Genomic DNA, 17263 nt, shown 5'->3' with positions numbered 1-17263 from the left:
AGTCCGCCGGCAACTTCATAATCCTGTTTTACACCCAATAACGAAACTAAAACAGTGTGGATATATATATTCACTTACAGGGGCGTCATGGAACTCACCCATCACAATTTATGGGTGGAAGTTATTCCACCCTTTTTACTTTTACGATTTGCAGTGTGCGACGTTATCCGTTCCGAACTTGCTACTGGGTACGTCAAACTCGGGACTCCTCTATTGTCTTGAGTTGTCTTACCTAATCGAGTCCATAGTCTGACTCTACAGCCCTAGTTTTAAGTTAGAACATCGGCAGTTATCTATTTTTACTGCAAGTTTGATTTCTTCTGGTGCGTTCTATTATGAATGGGACACAAATAAGAATAATTAAAACAGTTCGTGTGCTGTTTATTAGATGGGCTTGCCAAATGTTTGAATACTCATTACTTTTTCAAGAATCAAAGATAAATTGAGGCAACGTTGTGACTTGTCTTCATGTTGACTAAAAAAAATCGGGAATTTATGATTGCTAAGTAGCGCAGGTCAAACCGTGCCAACCATTTACAGTTAAGGCGCTTGCATCCACGAGGCAAGCCCTGAAGGTAGTAATTAAACGGCCTACCCATGGCACAAGGGAAATCCTTCTGTAGTTTTTATATTAGCCCTAGTAGCGTATTGGATGTCAAGGTAAGTGCCATAGCAGTTGTTACAAGGCTATCGGTATTGTTTTTAAGTTTCACCAGAAGTCTTTTAGTAGCATAATAAATCCAAAACTTCGGAAATTTATTAATAACACAGAAAATGTAGCCTACGTTTTTTTAAGAAAACATGTCTAATCAAGTGGCCTAAGGTAAATTATTATATACTTAGTGGAGTTAACTTGGTTACATTTTGCGGGTTTTCAACCTTTTACCTTCAAACTTTCACCGTACTTTTTGTAGGCTATTTTTTAGTCTAATTGTAAAACCATGCTTCTAGCTCTAAAAAAGCGGAAGTGCGTTTACCACATTTTTAGTTAAAAATTTTACATTTGTCTTTAGCAGGTCCAAATATTTAGGCACTTATGAAACCCTTGTGTAAATATGTATAACCTGGCTAAAGCAATCATTGGCCTAACACGAGCGACAGCTTGCCTGGCGTTGTTCAGTTTGCCGACGAACGAAGATGGCTGCTTCTAACTTAGCTGCTGTTGTACGTGGAAACAAGTCGATAGATTTGGTATGAAAGCTTTTTAGTACGGTAACAAAGCCTTAACCTTATTCTGTTAGTTGTGAATAGCAAGTTAATGAATTTCAGTAATTTGTTAATGAATTTTCAGTAATTTTGTATGGCACGTGATTTGTACGGTACCCTGATGCTAACTCTGTTCACAAAGAAGTTGTATTTTACAGGTAGATTGGCCTGTTGCAACTCTTAGAAGCAAAGGTGAGCGACTATAGGTATAGGCCCATATTTAATTCTAGACGGTAGGCTAGGTTTTGATTAAATACTCTTAACCACAAGGCCTACAAACCATTAAACTATTTCATTTATGGTGTTCACAAACACCCAACAGGCTTCTGGTCGCCTAATTAAATGCAGGATATCACATCGTTGGTTTCCTTAACGTATTAGCTTAATTACACCACGAGTCTGCACCCCGTGTAGGCATTTCATTTATGCAGGCAGTGTTTTAAACAAAGTAAACTGTTTTGCAATGTTGTAACGATATCAGTCACTGTTTTTAAATGACTTGACTTAAGTCGTTTAGTCAAATTACTTTGGTTGAAATTAAGTGTGTAAACATTTATAAATACTAAAGTGTAATTTAATCTCAATATTTGGTCCTAAAATAATTACCTTGCTATATCTTGAATTTTTCATTTTTTTTTTTTCGAGTTATTGCTCATATAATCAGACGAGTTTACCTATTTTAAAAGTTTAACGTTTAATTTTTATATCAATGACTTGGTGTGCTCTATTAATGACCCGACTTTGGGCAACCGAAGGCGTGGAATGAGTGTATTTTAACTTCTTTTTAAAGACTTGACTTAGACTTATTTTACAATTGCCCTAAAGTCATTTTTAATGGCTAGTTTAAAACATTGTTGTTTTGTAACTTTAGCGTGACTGGGTTCTGCTTTACGTAAGTATTAGTTGCCTAAGGCTCCGGAACATTAGGTGAACGCCCCTAACAAACTTAGGTGAACGCCCCTAACAGCCTGCTTTTATTAATCCTTAGACGTCCTGATCGCTGTTACGGCCGTTGGAATATGCGGTTCCGACCTCAAGTACTGGGCCTACGGCAAGTGCGGCCGTTTCAGCCTGGACGGCCAGCCAATGGTCATTGGGCATGAGGCAGCTGGGGTCATCGAGCAAGTGGGCAGTGACGTCACGGAACTCGCCCCCGGCGATCGGGTGGCCATCGAGCCGGGCGTGTCATGCAACGAGTGCGATCTCTGCGCGTCGGGCCGCTACAATCTGTGCAAGGGCATGAGGTTCTGCGCCACGCCTCCCGTTCACGGCAACCTGTGCAAGCGTTACGTGCACGACGCCCGGTTTTGCTTTAAGTAGGTGACCGTCGTAGGAAACAACTCGTTGTTGTTGCTTTAAACGTTTTATGAGTGTATGGTCTCTTCTTATTTGAGTCGGTAGATTGTATTTGGATGTTTTCTCCTGGCGGTTTGCTTTCAACTGCCGACCAAGAGGATGGGATGTAGAGCAATAACCCTAAACAATTTTCTAATACTTCTATTTCACTCTTTATTGTGATAAGGATAAAATTTAATTTTAACGTAGCCTCTATTGCGGTAACATTTGTTTAAAATCAACTCCTTACACTTTGGAAAGATAACACTTATGCATTTGCATAAACTCAATGAATGAATACTAATGTAGGCCTAGGCATACTAGTGCATGAAAAGCACTTTGTAGCGTTCGTGTAGTATTCATTTCTTATAAAAAAACACGTTCATTGCTTATAAAAAATGGCTTGCAGCTGTAAATTAAGTCTCAAGTTTGGCTCTTTTTTATTTAGGCCTATATTGCGTTTCTGCATTAGAGTTTTCCCTTGTGTCAAACAATAATATTGTGCCTTAAGTCAGACTTTCATAGTTTTTCCGTCAAAGGTTTCATTCAGCAATAGACCATCTTTCAATAATGCCACCACTTAATTTCGATTGGTTTATAAAAACTTTGACTTCATGTTTCACGTTCAAGGCTGCCTCCAAACCTGACTGACGAACAGGGAGCCATGCTGGAGCCTCTCAGCGTCGCCGTTCATACCTGCAGACGAGCCGGCATCGGCAAGGCTAGCCATGTGGTCATCTTCGGCGCAGGCCCGATCGGGATCCTCTGCGGTTTGGTGTCTAAGCACAAAGGCGCCGAGCAGGTCTTGATCGTAGGTGAATATATATCTGTTTTCTAAACCGTACGGTGTGTTATGGTTTCGTTAAATGGGGACGCAAACGTGGTGCTTGAATACTGGGGTCTGGTAAGGGGAGGTGTCCCGTGAGTTTAATATAATTCAGCAATTTATAAAAGGAAACTATAGTACATTATGTTTATTACAAGACGATACCAACTAAACAGTGAATATAGCGAATGTAGCTCAACTACCACACCGAATTCTAAAACATTCAATGTGGGCCATACCCATTTAACTTAATATATTTTTTGACAAAAAAGCAATAAAAGTCACAAATAAAATCTGTCTTTTTAACAATCATGACCCGAGGTGGCATTTAGCAAAAACAATATGATTTGCGTTAAAAAGGTTAGACAGGGCTGAAGTATATACGAATTGAGGAACTGTGCGCATTCTCTTTTACTTGATTTTCCAAATTTGTTATTGTCTTTAAAGTCACTTTAGTCTTATCTTTTAAAGAAAGTTGGGGTGAAAACACAAGGCTTGCTTTTTCCATATACAAGAACGATTCAAAACATTTTCATACATAGACGTTATCATGTCTTTAAAGCAGTGGTCACATTTGTAAGCGTATAGGATTTTCGATAAATTATTGGCAACTCGCAATTTAATCAAGTTCTTGATATTCCACTAATTTGAAAACGGCAGAAACCATGTCCGCAATCGCCGACGCATTCTTCGAAATATTTCTTCCCTAATGAGATCTCTGTCTTTTCTGCTCCCATCTATGACGCTGCTGTTTTCTTGCGCCCTTCTGATAAGGTACGGGATACTATCGGATTCCGATCCAAACGGCGATGCCTTGTACACCAAGAAACCGTGGTCAGCTAAAAACAAACACAAAGCTAGAAAGGATAAATGTAGGCTCGGAATTTCGTAATGTCATGCCTCAATTGTGGTTTTACCAATATAACTTTGCTTGAACAATGTTTTCACTAGATTAAAGTCGAAGTGAAAAATTTAAAAAATAATTTAGCCTATGAAATGCGCCTAAATGTCAAGTATACAGCCTTGATGTGAGTCGAGTTTAAAATGCTGATTAAATAACTTGGGTGAAGGGTTTTACATGAACAAATGCTGCTTGTGATTTAACAACCTTTTGAGATATCTCTTTTTTACCTTGCCAAAGTAATTTCCTTGGCAAACTTTGTTGGCTACGAATTACTCGCTCCAAAACCTAACCCCTTTTCGTTTCATTTCAATATGGAGAAAAAACGTTATGCCAAATCAACGCTTAAGTTACATTGGGTTAGCAAAAATTAGTTATAGAAGGTTTATGTAGGCCGAAGACCTCTAAGTTTTGTGGAAATTAACAGTTGCACTAAGATAGCTAGAGCTAATCGGAAAAGTAAGCAATTTCGACCAACCTAGCCAACAGGTAAGGTGATCGGCCATTCCGTATATCTGGGCAAAAACGACTTGGCCGCTGGTCTTTGAAATGCCGTAACGCTCCATTAGCTCGGCGACGTTTTGCACGCTTTCTTCGTTGTGCGTTGCAGCCATGATCTGGAAAGAGTTCGATTTGTCGTCCGCAACTGTTTGCACGACTTCGGCCATCAGTTGGTTGTAGCTGCGAAAATGAGGTTGTTAACACGGCAGGAAAATTGATTTAGTGTATTACAATTCATATACAGTAGTGCGAATCCTCAAAAATCGTTAAGCTATTGTGCAACTTGCTTTACAATTATAACTACTGTAGGTCTTTTGTATAGTTTATTTGTATTTGTTACGGATACTTGTCATTGGTTTGGGACCAAGTATCGAATATTGGTGACTCATTTTGCTGCTCGATGGCACGTTTTCTTTCGGTGTCCATGTAAGCCCCACGAACGAACTTGCATCCGAACTTCAAGTTTTCACTAAGGCAAAGCTTTATATCTCGCATGGCAGTTGCGTGAGAATCCTGCAAACACATAAAATAACACCGACAAGGAATTTTGATTTGTAGAAAAATGCGCCTGGTTTTTATGCTTTTAGCAGCATTTAAACTGCATTGTGGAAGACTTTACCTTGAGATAGCATTGATAGGTGTATTGGATGATCGGTGACTTGGCGTTGTACAATCTCATGCCGTATATGGCGATGTAGTTTAATATTGGATTGATGTTGCAATACTCAGCGTCGATCAATACTGGAATTGATTTACTGAGCGCCATGTCACCGATTTCATGAAAGCGCTTTATAGAGTTCGCGAAATGCTTTAACTCCGTCTTTGTTAAAGAAGGAATATCAACTAGCTGTAAGAAAAGACATGCAGTTTACAGTTAATTCATGTGATGTTGTTCATGTTCTTTGCAATCTTACTTCGTCGTTGTTGTTGTGTTCCGAATAAGATTTCAACCAGTGGTCCAATTGGAAAGTTTTACCCTTTGTAATTAGTTCTGAAAGCTTAACCTGTAGTTGAAAAAGTTTGCAATTAATGTCACACATTGCTTAGCTTATTGATGCCACATTACTTTTAGGAGATTCAACTATAAAGCCTACGTAATAAAAGCCTACATTTACAAGCTATCCGAGAAAAAAATACCGGTTTGCCAAAAATATTTCACGCAGCGTTAGCTCGCCAGGTGTGCGCCCTAAGGTCAAAAACGGGTTAAAAACACTGGTTTATCGCAATACTTTTTGAATAAATAGTGTACACCTAATTGTTAGAAATCAAATAAACATAATGGCTTTTTTAAAGTAAAACGTTTGAAGCTAAACGAATATTTGGATTGACATACTTACACAAATATCGGCATCCAATATGGCTGTCAACTTTATTTCGGCAAAGCGCGGAACTGAAGTTTTGGATATTACCTCCGTTAAATAAATGCACCGCATTATGTCTTGTTTGTTTTTTTCAAACCAATTCTCTCTGTAAAATTTGAACAATTTTTATAAGATCATGTACAACATTTTTATTCAATAGACCAGCACTTCTTAACCCGTGCGCCTGTGGAAAAAGAAAAAAATAGTTTAATGTATGACCCTAAAACATATATTTTTTACTTTCGTTTTCGGCTTAGCTCATTGATCCACAGTTTTTTCTGATATGCAACTATGAAGTCTTTGTAATAAAAACTTGCTAGTAATTCAAATTATTACTGGTATACCCAATACATTTCGCACACGCTACGATCGCCAGTTGCGTCGCCACGTTTTTAAATGTCTACAGGTGCGCCCTGAACCACTGTAAGACTCACTGTAATATCCGACAAAACCTATAAAAGTTATACGATAATATTGACTAAAGATACAACCAATAATGATAAATAAACATTTTGAGTATAAGTAATGGAAACCGGAGGTTGTCGTTCAATGTATAGTGCACCGATATGCAACTGAAATCTTAGTAATACACTCAAGAAGATGGCGGAATAGCTTGGTAAAAGGCATATGGCTGGTAAAAAAACATTTTTTACTGATGTGTACTAGCCTACCTTGAAAAAACATTTTACCGGAACGACGTTAGGGCAGCAATTCTTTTAAACGCCGTTCCGGATCATTCCGGCTTACTTTTACCGCTTATCCGGCATACTTTTACCACTTATAGGATAATAAATCTAATTTACCCGGAACTCCAATCCGACAGGTTTGTTTTTTCAGCGGTAATTATTAACAACGGTTGTATGTTGTTCCTTCGCATTTCCCTTGATTTTGACATGAGATCGCGTTCGCTGTCCCCAATGCAAAACTGCTTGTAAAAGGTTCTTCTCAGCAACGCATTTGTAAAGTTTTCTCCCAATACTTTACGACTCGTCCTCAAGAGCTGCGAAGTTAACACGTTCATCGTTATTTTCTTTTAAAATACATGACTGCTAATAAATGGTTGTAAAAACTATAGGTACACTTGATTTACCGTTTCACCGTGTTGTACCAGCGGAGTAAAGGAGCACAACTTAAAGATCATTGCCGCAAACAGGAGATCCTTTGTTGGTTTTGTCACCAAACTGCCTTTTGATGTGTGCGCTATTGTTCTTTTTTGTGACTGAAACTGTAGCTTGTGCGAAAGATGTCGTCCACAATTTCGAGGAAGAAGATGCCATTTCATGGTCGTAACGTTAGATGTTCGTCGCCAATTGATAAACAACTATAGTCGTGTTTAGGAAACTTTAACTAACAATAGGCTGCAAGACCCCTACAGACGTTTTAATGACATATTAAGGCATATACATGGGACAAATAAAGGTTGGATATTGAAATTAAAAAAAACAAAATTGGGTGTTGAAATTAAAACAAATGTTGTTTTGTCGAATGATCGAAAGATACGCCTTTAGTTTTTATTTGCTAATTTTAAAAGAGGTAAAAATTGGAAGTATTGAAAGATTACACCCCTACAGATGTGTTTTACGACATATTAAGGCATATACACTTTGTACAGTTGACAAATAAAGATTGCTTCGTGATGTTAAAAATAATATGCGGTGTAAATAATAGTCATTTTGTCGAATGATTTGTGTTAAGAGAGTTAAAAATTGGAAGTATAGAAGGATTTGTCCAACAGTTCAAACAATATTAGGCCTACTATAATAACGTTGGTGGTCCTGCAAATTTGATGTGTTTCTTGTTAACTCCATATTTTCTGGCTCCCCAGTAAAACTTATTGATATGAAAAGCAACGACATCATGGAGCAATAATTGATTTTTAAAATCTTAAACACTTTTGTCTCTTTGTCAATCGAAGTTTTGATAGAACGATCTGCGAAGGATCGCCCCTTTGCATTACACTTTCGGCGAATAAGAGATTGGCACGTTTTGTCTCAATTACTAAGCGTCGCAAATAGGGCTAATGAAGGCACGCTGTCACATATTAGTATCTAACGGTTGTATTTAACATTCTTTCCTATACGCCAGACCTGGGCAACAAACGTCCCACCGAGCAATTTAATCCGGCCCGCGGCTTATTTTCCTTGGAATGCAAGGGCTAAGAGAAAACAAGGAAAAGTTTATATATTTTTGGTGGTATCGCAAACACTCTTTTCAGGGACGGATCTAGTCATGACCCCGCCAAATTCTATTTATAGCCTGTTTTAAACAGTTAAACGAAAATTGTTTCTCTTCTGTCTTCCTTTTATGTTCCACGCTATTTCTTGGCATCTTTACAGACAAATAGTGTGTATTTGAGATATTGTTTTTGACCCGGCCCCCCACAACATTTCAAGTTTCTCATGTGGCCCGCGGTTAAAAATAATTGCCTACCCCTGCTATACGTTTTAAATCGTTGTTGTTGTTTACGACTATAGCCTTTCGTATTACGTCACAATGCCCCAAAACTGGCGTGATGTTTACTGCGTTACAGCACGTTATTCGGCATCGAACGTTTCGAGGTATAAACGTATGTGTGTTTTGTGCGACTGAAAAATCAAGCTAAAACCGAAGCTAAGTGTTAGCACTTCTGGTTATAGGATGAAAAGCGTCCCAGTAGTACCAAAATAGCGGGCACATGGTTGTGTTCGTGACTTCCGGAAGTTTTAAAATAATATTGTGACGTCGTAATGCACGGCTAGCAAATAAAAAAGCAATAAAAAGCAGTTTAAGTACTGTAGCAGTTTTGCGCCCGACTCGTAGGAAAACATAAAACCCGGGACTTTTTTTAGTAAGTCCACCTTAAAATAACAGCTTGTGGTGGAAGAAAAAATTAATAAATAAATGAAACTTAAACTTATTGCCTGAGTCATACCAGAATTTTACTCTAACGGATGAGCTAGGCAATAGATAGCTACACAAGTCAAGGACCGTTCATGGTACAGTTGCTTTTTTTTTATCAATAATTACATTTTTCATCAATTATAACAGTAATGTTAAACAACATATCATCGCTGGTAATTTTTTTTGTTCTCCAACGTTCTGACGACCTTCACAGTACACAGGTCAATGCATTACAAACACAAGGAGAAAAACAAATACAAAGCGATCACACCACATAAAGAAAAACATTTTGCCTTAACAATTGACTGTGTCCACTAATTTCTGAACTGGTTTTTACACGTGTGTATGAATGTTTAAATATTTCCTATTTTAATTTCTCTTATGTCATGCGATTTTGACGGTTAACACAGTGCGAACACACAGGTATTAAACAATAGAAGATTACTCTTAATGTCGGGCACCTTCATGTCTTGCACTATCCAACTTCATCTAACTTTAAGAGTTTTTGAGTGTTTAAATATAAACTTTTTTTTTTAAATTATACTTCATGACTACAAAGCTTCGCGTCACTCGCTTATCCCTAAATCTTTACAATATATTGCGATATCAATTACAACTCAAGAAAACTTTCACATATTGAAACAATTGTTTTGACTTAGTTTGCTTGCTATGAAGAACGACGCTGCGTTGTCGAACACGCAATACGAACACATAATTACGTACTATTTGTGTTCGAATACGTTATAAGTGACAGCAAGCACGCGCGCCGGACAAAACGCTTTGTTTATTTCTTGACGCAATTTATGTCAAAATATTGAACAAAGAACTGGGTCGCATTTCAGCGTCATTTTACTGAAGAACATTATACGTATTGTCGAACAACCTTGGCAAAAGTCAACACAACTTAAAACAATGGACCTTTTTTCGTACACTCAGTAGTATCCCATGGTTGCGTTATCTCCGCTTCATAAGCACACGTTTATGCTGTTTAAGACTAAAGCAGCCTGTTTCCATGTCCCTTGAAAGACAGTACGGTGAACTTTCGAGTTTTTTTTGTTTCCTTTGGTCCTGATAATCGGTGTTCCACCCTGTTTGTGAAAGAGAAATTGCAAATTTGTTTCCGCTGCTTAACGTAGAAATTTGCCGAAAAAGTGAAAACAAAAACCTTTTCTTATAAAAAAATTACCCTGTCCTGATTCTAAAGTTGACATGTTGGGCCTTATCCAATTGGAATGCCAGCAAGTGTCGCGCAATTCTGGCTCAAATCTGCACTTCTAGTTAAAAATATACAAAGCATCTGTGTATAACAGTATGGAGTTCACATGTATATAAGCTTTATTAAAAAAATGTCGCAACAAATTTAGCTCTAGGTCAACAACCTATTCCAACAAAACAAACAAATAATGCTCAAAATTTAAAAATCTGAGTAAAACCAGGATCAGACAATTTGTTAAAAGGAATATATTTCGCCTATACTGACATCGTCAGTTCCTTAATTCGAATGAATGCATCGATTCGGAACAGTGATCGACAAGCAAAAACCTACTGCCAATGGTTTTAGATTCCATAAAGAAACGCCCTTCTATTTCAGCAAATTTTCGCAACCATCGCGTTTTACAGTTTCCTATCAATTCGTTGCAGACATCGACCCACACCGGTTGAAAATCGCGCGGGAATTCGGCGCCGCCGATCTCACGCATCTGGCCGAACGTTCCGACCAGGACCCGGAACAGCTGGCCGAGAAACTGCGCCAAATCGCCGGTGACGACGGCTGCCATGCGGCGCTAGAGTGCAGCGGAGCCGATATGAGCTTAAAAACTGGAGTTTATGTAAGCGAAAATGCTGATTTTTATGTCATAATGTCATAGATACGTACAACGTACAGTTTTAAATTGCGAATGATATACGCAAAAAAATATTGTTTACTTGCCTCTCACAAATAGATTTTTTCTAGTGATTATACGCATTACCATCCCACATTAATCTTGGTATTTACTTTATTTCTTATTCGGTTAATATAAAAGTGTGCCATGTTGGTTGGAAATGAGCTACGTTTTTTGTTTAGTCGAGTCTCTCAGGGAATTTATCTTCGAAAAAAAAAGCTGTCTTTGTTAACGGATAAAATGTGTATTCACAATTGGCTAACATTCTACAAACCTGCTTTTTTTTGACAAAAAGGTTTATAAGATCAAACTTCTCACGAGGTTTTGTTAATTCGGTAATCTAGTAACAATAATTTTAAACTAAAGAGTGGAGAATCTGTGCGCAAAACATGAATTCGCCACAAATGCGGTTTATATCTCTTAAGCATTCCTTAGTAAAACAGCCCTCCACTTTCTATATGTACAGGTGTGTAGGCCTGGAGGTTGCGTTCTGCTGGTCGGAAGAGGATCCGCCGAGGTTCCTGTCGCCATGGTTCGGGCCGGAACCTTTGAAATCGACATCAAGGGGATATTTCGTTACGCCAACACGTAATATAATTCCTATTTTATATTTGTACGTCACTCTTTTGCCAGACGACGTATTTTATATATTTGTTTATCGCTTTTGTCAGAAGACTAAATATATTATTATACGTTTAGTTCAGGAAAACAACACCGGACTCGCCAAAAGCAGTTTTGCTTTTTTCAACCGCAAATGATATATGACTTTGTTTTCAATTGATATCAATACTTGTTTGTCATTTTAAAAGTGCTTGCAAGATTTTTAAAAGTTAACGTTGCCTTAAACGCAAGTCTTTCAACAAAACTGCCTAGAAAAATCAGTTTATGCTCAAAATATGTGGCGTCACATGAAATATCGTGAATTTAAGTATAATATTCGAAAAAACAATTTGCCTAACCGCATCTAAAGTTACAATCGCTGCCATAACCAAACAAACCGACTATGGTTGTACAGGTATCCAGAAGCAATAGAGTTGGTCGCCTCGGGAGCCATCGACGTGGAACGTCTCATCACTCATCGGTTTGACTTGCAATCTGCAAACGACGCTTTTGTAACTGCTTCCGATCCACACCAGAGGGCGATAAAGGTCATGATCCGGTGTTAGCGAAATGAAATTGAGTCTTTTTCGGGAGTTTGGCGCCGAATAAAAGCTAACTAGCGATTACAGTGAAATTTGAATTGGTGTTGCTCATTAGGTGTCTTTTTAACAATAGGTTATTTTAACCAAATTTGGCACTTTGCCGTTAAAATTAGTTACTTGATAAAAACAGCAACGCGTTTGGTTTTGCATTATAAAATGCCGTGTGTTGTACGCCTATTTAATATATATATATATATATAATCTGCGTTTATGTCACTTTTAAGTTTTACCCGAGAATTTGCACGCCTTCTTAAAAATATATTTGAAGTTAATTCGAACTGCTAATAAGATTCCTCAGTTAGATAACACAATGTCGTGGACCGATAAAACGGATGCTGGATGTAAATATTGAAGTGTCGAACATATATTGAATTGGATTGAAATATATAGGAATGACCCTGCAAACAACTAGCTAGGTATTTCGCAAGTTACTAAAATACATAAGTCTTGTGGTAACTTCTGGATAACATGAATTCAATATTCTAGGCCAGGTTTCAGCAACCTTTTTCTGTTCGCGGTTCAATTTAAACTGCAAGTTAGCGGTGTTTGACAGTTTTGCTAATAAAAATCGTGCTCGTTTGAACATTGTATTATGCTAGCTATAAGGCAAGCTAGTAATAAACAAATTCTTTGATTTTAACAGTTTTCATAAGAGAAGTAAATAAATTAAAACTTGGATATATAAAAAAAATAAACAGCCTAATACTTCTAGCCATGAGGTTAAAAAAACACAACCACATATAATATTCAAGCGATATATTTGCGAATAAACGGTAAACACACAAAGCAATCAATAATATTAACAAGAGCCCGAAAGGCCACAATTGTCACTGGTTTGACTCGCTATTTCAAACCAGGAAACATTTTAATTATGACTCTGGAAGCAATTGTTTCAGTTTTTGCGTGGAGTGCCCATCTTGGGCTGAAACGCTAACAATAGTCAGCTTGAGCAACTTGGAAGCAGACATTTGCCGTTTTGGAATAGTAGGCCTCCGGGATTGGGACTCCAAAAGCTGTCGGTTTCAACAACTTGGAAGGAGTAGCTTCCTTTCCTGGGACTCTAGAAGGAGTCGGTTTCAGCAACTTTGAGGGGGCAGCATCCTTGACTGGGACTCTAGAAGGAATCGGTTTCATCATCAACTTGGAGGGAGTAGCTTTCTTAACTGGGACTCTAGAAGGAGTCGGTTTCAGCAACTTTGAGGGGGCAGCATCCTTGACTGGGACTCTAGAAGGAGTCGGTTTTCGCAACTCGGAAGGAGTAGCTTCCATAACTGGGACTCTAGAAGAAGTCGGTTTGAGCAACTTGAAAGGAGTAGCTTCCTTTCCTGGGACTCTAGAAGGAGTCGGTTTCAGCAACTTGGAGGAAGCAGCCTTCTTAACTGGGATTCTAGAAGAAGTCGGTTTGAGCAACTTGAAAGGAGTAGCTTCCTTTCCTGGGACTCTAGAAGGAGTCGGTTTCAGCAACTTGGAGGAAGCAGCCTTCTTAACTGGGACTCTTGAAGGAATCGGTTTCATCACCAACTTGGAGGGAGTAGCTTCCTTAACTGGGACTCTAGAAGGAGTCGGTTTCAGCAACTTGGAAGGAGTAGCCTCCTTAACTGGGATTCTAGAAGAAGTCGGTTTGAGCAACTTGAAAGGAGTAGCTTCCTTTCCTGGGACTCTAGAAGGAGTCGGTTTCAGCAACTTGGAGGAAGCAGCCTTCTTAACTGGGACTCTAGAAGGAATCGGTTTCATCATCAACTTGGAGGGAGTAGCTTCCTTAACTGGGACTCTAGAAGGAGTCGGTTTCAGCAACTTGGAAGGAGTAGCCTCCTTAACTGGGATTCTAGAAGAAGTCGGTTTGAGCAACTTGAAAGGAGTAGCTTCCATAACTGGGACTCTTGAAGGAATCGGTTTCAGCAACTTGGAAGGAGTAGCGTCCTTAACTGGGAATCTAGAAGAAGTCGGTTTGAGCAACTTGAAAGGAGTAGCTTCCTTTCCTGGGACTCTAGAAGGAGTCGGTTTCAGCAACTTGGAGGAAGCAGCCTTCTTAACTGGGACTCTAGAAGGAATCTGAGCTTAAAAACTGGAGTTTATGTAAGCGAAAATGCTGATTTCTATGTCATAATGTCATAGATACGTACAACGTACAGTTTTAAATTGCGAATGATATACGCAAAAAAATATTGTTTACTTGCTTCTCACAAATAGATTTTTTCTAGTGATTATACGCATTTCTTGGTATTTACTTTATTTCTTATTCGGTTAATATAAAAGTGTGCCATTTTGGTTGGAAATGAGCTACGTTATTTGTTTAGACGAGTCTCTCAGGGAATTTATCTTCGAAAAAAAAGCTGTCTTTGTTAACGGATAAAATGTGTATTCTCAATTGGCTAACATTCTACAAACCTGCTTTTTAGAAAAAAAGGTTTATAAGATCAAACTTCTCACGAGGTTTTGTTAATTCAGTAATCTAGTAACAATAATTTTCAACTAAAGAGTGGAGAATCTGTGCGCAAAACATGAATTCGCCACAAATGCGGTTTATATCTCTTAAGCGTTCCTTAGTAAAACAGCCCTTGACTTTCCAAATGTACAGGTGTGTAGGCCTGGAGGTTGCGTTCTGCTGGTCGGAAGAGGATCCGCCGAGGTTCCTGTCGCCATGGTTCGGGCCGGAACCTTTGAAATCGACATCAAGGGGATATTTCGTTACGCCAACACGTAATATAATTCCTATTTTATATTTGTACGTCACTCTTTTGCCAGACGACGTATTTTATATATTTGTTTATCGCTTTTGTCAGAAGACTAAATATATTATTATACGTTTAGTTCAGGAAAACAACACCGGACTCGCCAAAAGCAGTTTTGCTTTTTTCAACCGCAAATGATATATGACTTTGTTTTCAATTGATATCAATACTTGTTTGTCATTTTAAAAGTGCTTGCAAGATTTTTAAAAGTTAACGTTGCCTTAAACGCAAGTCTTTCAACAAAACTGCCTAGAAAAATCAGTTTATGCTCAAAATATGTGGCGTCACATAAAATATCGTGAATTTAAGTATAATATTCGAAAAAACAATTTGCCTAACCGCATCTAAAGTTACAATCGCTGCCATAACCAAACAAACCAACTATGGTTGTAAAGGTATCCAGAAGCAATAGAGTTGGTCGCCTCGGGAGCCATCGACGTGGAACGTCTCATCACTCATCGGTTTGACTTGCAATCTGCAAACGACGCTTTCGTAACTGCTTCCGATCCACACCAGAGGGCGATAAAGGTCATGATCCGGTGTTAGCGAAATGAAATTGAGTCTTTTTCGGGAGTTTGTCGCCGAATAAAAGCTAACTAGCGATTACAGTGAAATTTGAATTGGTGTTGCTCATTAGGTGTATTTTTAACAATAGGTTATTTTAACCAAATTTGGCACTTCGCCGTTAAAATTAGTTACTTGATAAAAACAGCAACGCGTTTGGTTTTGCATTATAAAATGCCGTGTGTTGTACGCCTATTTAATATATATATATATATATATATAATCTGCGTTTATGTCACTTTTAAGTTTTACCCGAGAATTTGCACGCCTTCTTAAAACTATAATTGAAGTTAATTCGAACTTGAGTTGACGAATTCAAGTCACTATGCTAATAAGATTCCTCAGTTAGATAACACAATGTCGTGGACCGATAAAACGGATGCTGGAGGTAAATATTGATGTGTCGAACATATATTGAATTGGATTGAAATATATAGGAATGACCCTGCAAACAACTAGCTAGGTATTTCGCAAGTTACTAAAATATATAAGTCTTGTGGTAACTTCTGGATAACATGAATTCAATATTCTAGGCCAGGTTTCAGCAACCTTTTTCTGATCGCGGTTCAATTTAAACTGCAAGTTAGCGGTGTTTGACAGTTTTGCTAATAAAAATCGTGCTCGTTTGAACATTGTATTATGCTAGCTATAAGGCAAGCTAGTAATAAACAAATTCTTTGATTTTAACAGTTTTCATAAGAGAAGTAAATAAATTAAAACTTGGATATATAAAAAAAATAAACAGCCTAATACTTCTAGCCATGAGGTTAAAAAAACACAACCACATATAATATTCAAGCGATATATTTGCGAATAAACGGTAAACACACAAAGCAATCAATAATATCAACAAGAGCCCGAAAGGCCACAATTGTCACTGGTTTGACTCGCTATTTCAAACCAGGAAACATTTTAATTATGACTCTGGAAGCAATTGTTTCAGTTTTTGCGTGGAGTGCCCATCTTGGGCTGAAACGCTAACAATAGTCAGCTTGAGCAACTTGGAAGCAGACATTTGCCGTTTTGGAATAGTAGGCCTCCGGGATTGGGACTCCAAAAGCAGTCGGTTTCAACAACTTGGAAGGAGTAGCTTCCATAACTGGGACTCTTGAAGGAATCGGTTTCAGCAACTTGGAAGTAGTAGCGTCCTTGACTGGGACTCTAGAAGGAGTCGGTTTCAGCAACTTTGAGGGGGCAGCATCCTTGACTGGGACTCTAGAAGGAATCGGTTTCATCATCAACTTGGAGGGAGTAGCTTTCTTAACTGGGACTCTAGAAGGAGTCGGTTTCAGCAACTTTGAGGGGGCAGCATCCTTGACTGGGACTCTAGAAGGAGTCGGTTTTCGCAACTCGGAAGGAGTAGCTTCCATAACTGGGACTCTAGAAGAAGTCGGTTTGAGCAACTTGAAAGGAGTAGCTTCCTTTCCTGGGACTCTAGAAGGAGTCGGTTTCAGCAACTTGGAGGAAGCAGCCTTCTTAACTGGGACTCTAGAAGGAATCGGTTTCATCATCAACTTGGAGGGAGTAGCTTCCATAACTGGGACTCTAGAAGGAGTCGGTTTCAGCAACTTGGAAGGAGTAGCCTCCTTAACTGGGATTCTAGAAGAAGTCGGTTTGAGCAACTTGAAAGGAGTAGCTTCCATAACTGGGACTCTTGAAGGAATCGGTTTCAGCAACTTGGAAGGAGTAGCGTCCTTCCCTGGGACTCTAGAAGGAGTCGGTTTCAGCAACTTGGAAGGAGCAGCCTCCTTAACTGGGATTCTAGAAGAAGTCGGTTTGAGCAACTTGAAAGGAGTAGCTTCCATAACTGGGACTCTTGAAGGAATCGGTTTCAGCAACTTGGAAGTAGTAGCGTCCTTGACTGGGACTCTA

The 17263-nt window shown here is 38.6% G+C and overlaps 3 protein-coding genes across 3 annotated transcripts; 2 read left to right on the top strand and 1 right to left on the bottom strand.

Annotated features, from left to right (window-relative positions):
- Positions 1-1017: 1017 nt before the first annotated feature.
- LOC146139909 (sorbitol dehydrogenase-like) lies at positions 1018-12114 on the top strand. The gene is made up of 7 exons (XM_083392230.1): positions 1018-1191; positions 1365-1398; positions 2195-2522; positions 3172-3356; positions 10652-10839; positions 11360-11481; positions 11909-12114. The coding sequence occupies exons 1-7, from the start codon at positions 1138-1140 to the stop codon at positions 12057-12059; spliced, it is 1062 nt and encodes a 353-aa protein (XP_083248356.1). The 5' UTR covers positions 1018-1137; the 3' UTR covers positions 12060-12114.
- Positions 3564-7493, bottom strand: LOC146139910 (hydroxyproline dehydrogenase-like). The gene is made up of 8 exons (XM_083392069.1): positions 7221-7493; positions 6934-7130; positions 6107-6236; positions 5684-5773; positions 5389-5616; positions 5116-5282; positions 4747-4949; positions 3564-4206 (listed from the first exon to the last, which is right to left on the bottom strand). The coding sequence occupies exons 1-8, from the start codon at positions 7410-7412 to the stop codon at positions 4010-4012; spliced, it is 1404 nt and encodes a 467-aa protein (XP_083248195.1). The 5' UTR covers positions 7413-7493; the 3' UTR covers positions 3564-4009.
- A 2042-nt stretch (positions 12115-14156) lies between the features above and the next one.
- On the top strand, positions 14157-15373 carry LOC146139908 (uncharacterized). The gene is made up of 3 exons (XM_083392555.1): positions 14157-14171; positions 14674-14795; positions 15223-15373. The coding sequence occupies exons 2-3, from the start codon at positions 14737-14739 to the stop codon at positions 15371-15373; spliced, it is 210 nt and encodes a 69-aa protein (XP_083248681.1). The 5' UTR covers positions 14157-14171; positions 14674-14736.
- The last annotated feature ends 1890 nt before the right edge of the window (positions 15374-17263 follow it).

This window comes from Ascidiella aspersa, chromosome 6 (assembly GCF_963924565.1).
Source record: "Ascidiella aspersa chromosome 6, kaAscAspe10.2, whole genome shotgun sequence".
NCBI lineage: Eukaryota > Metazoa > Chordata > Ascidiacea > Phlebobranchia > Ascidiidae > Ascidiella > Ascidiella aspersa.
Note: the sequence above shows the minus strand (reverse complement) of the source record. Positions and strands in the feature narration are given on the sequence as shown.

Coding starts and splice junctions, on each gene's coding strand:
- LOC146139908 (XM_083392555.1), top strand. CDS start 14,737: ATGGTTCGGGCCGGAACCTTTGAAATCGACATCAAGGGGATATTTCGT. Junction 14,796..15,222: donor ATATTTCGTTACGCCAACAC/GTAATATAATTC, acceptor ATGGTTGTAAAG/GTATCCAGAAGCAATAGAGT.
- LOC146139910 (XM_083392069.1), bottom strand. CDS start 7,412: ATGAAATGGCATCTTCTTCCTCGAAATTGTGGACGACATCTTTCGCAC. Junction 6,237..6,933: donor CTGTCGGATTGGAGTTCCGG/GTAAATTAGATT, acceptor CAAATTTTACAG/AGAGAATTGGTTTGAAAAAA. Junction 4,207..4,746: donor TCACCTTACCTGTTGGCTAG/GTTGGTCGAAAT, acceptor GTTTGTTTTTAG/CTGACCACGGTTTCTTGGTG.
- LOC146139909 (XM_083392230.1), top strand. CDS start 1,138: ATGGCTGCTTCTAACTTAGCTGCTGTTGTACGTGGAAACAAGTCGATA. Junction 1,192..1,364: donor GAAACAAGTCGATAGATTTG/GTATGAAAGCTT, acceptor TGTATTTTACAG/GTAGATTGGCCTGTTGCAAC. Junction 1,399..2,194: donor TGCAACTCTTAGAAGCAAAG/GTGAGCGACTAT, acceptor ATTAATCCTTAG/ACGTCCTGATCGCTGTTACG.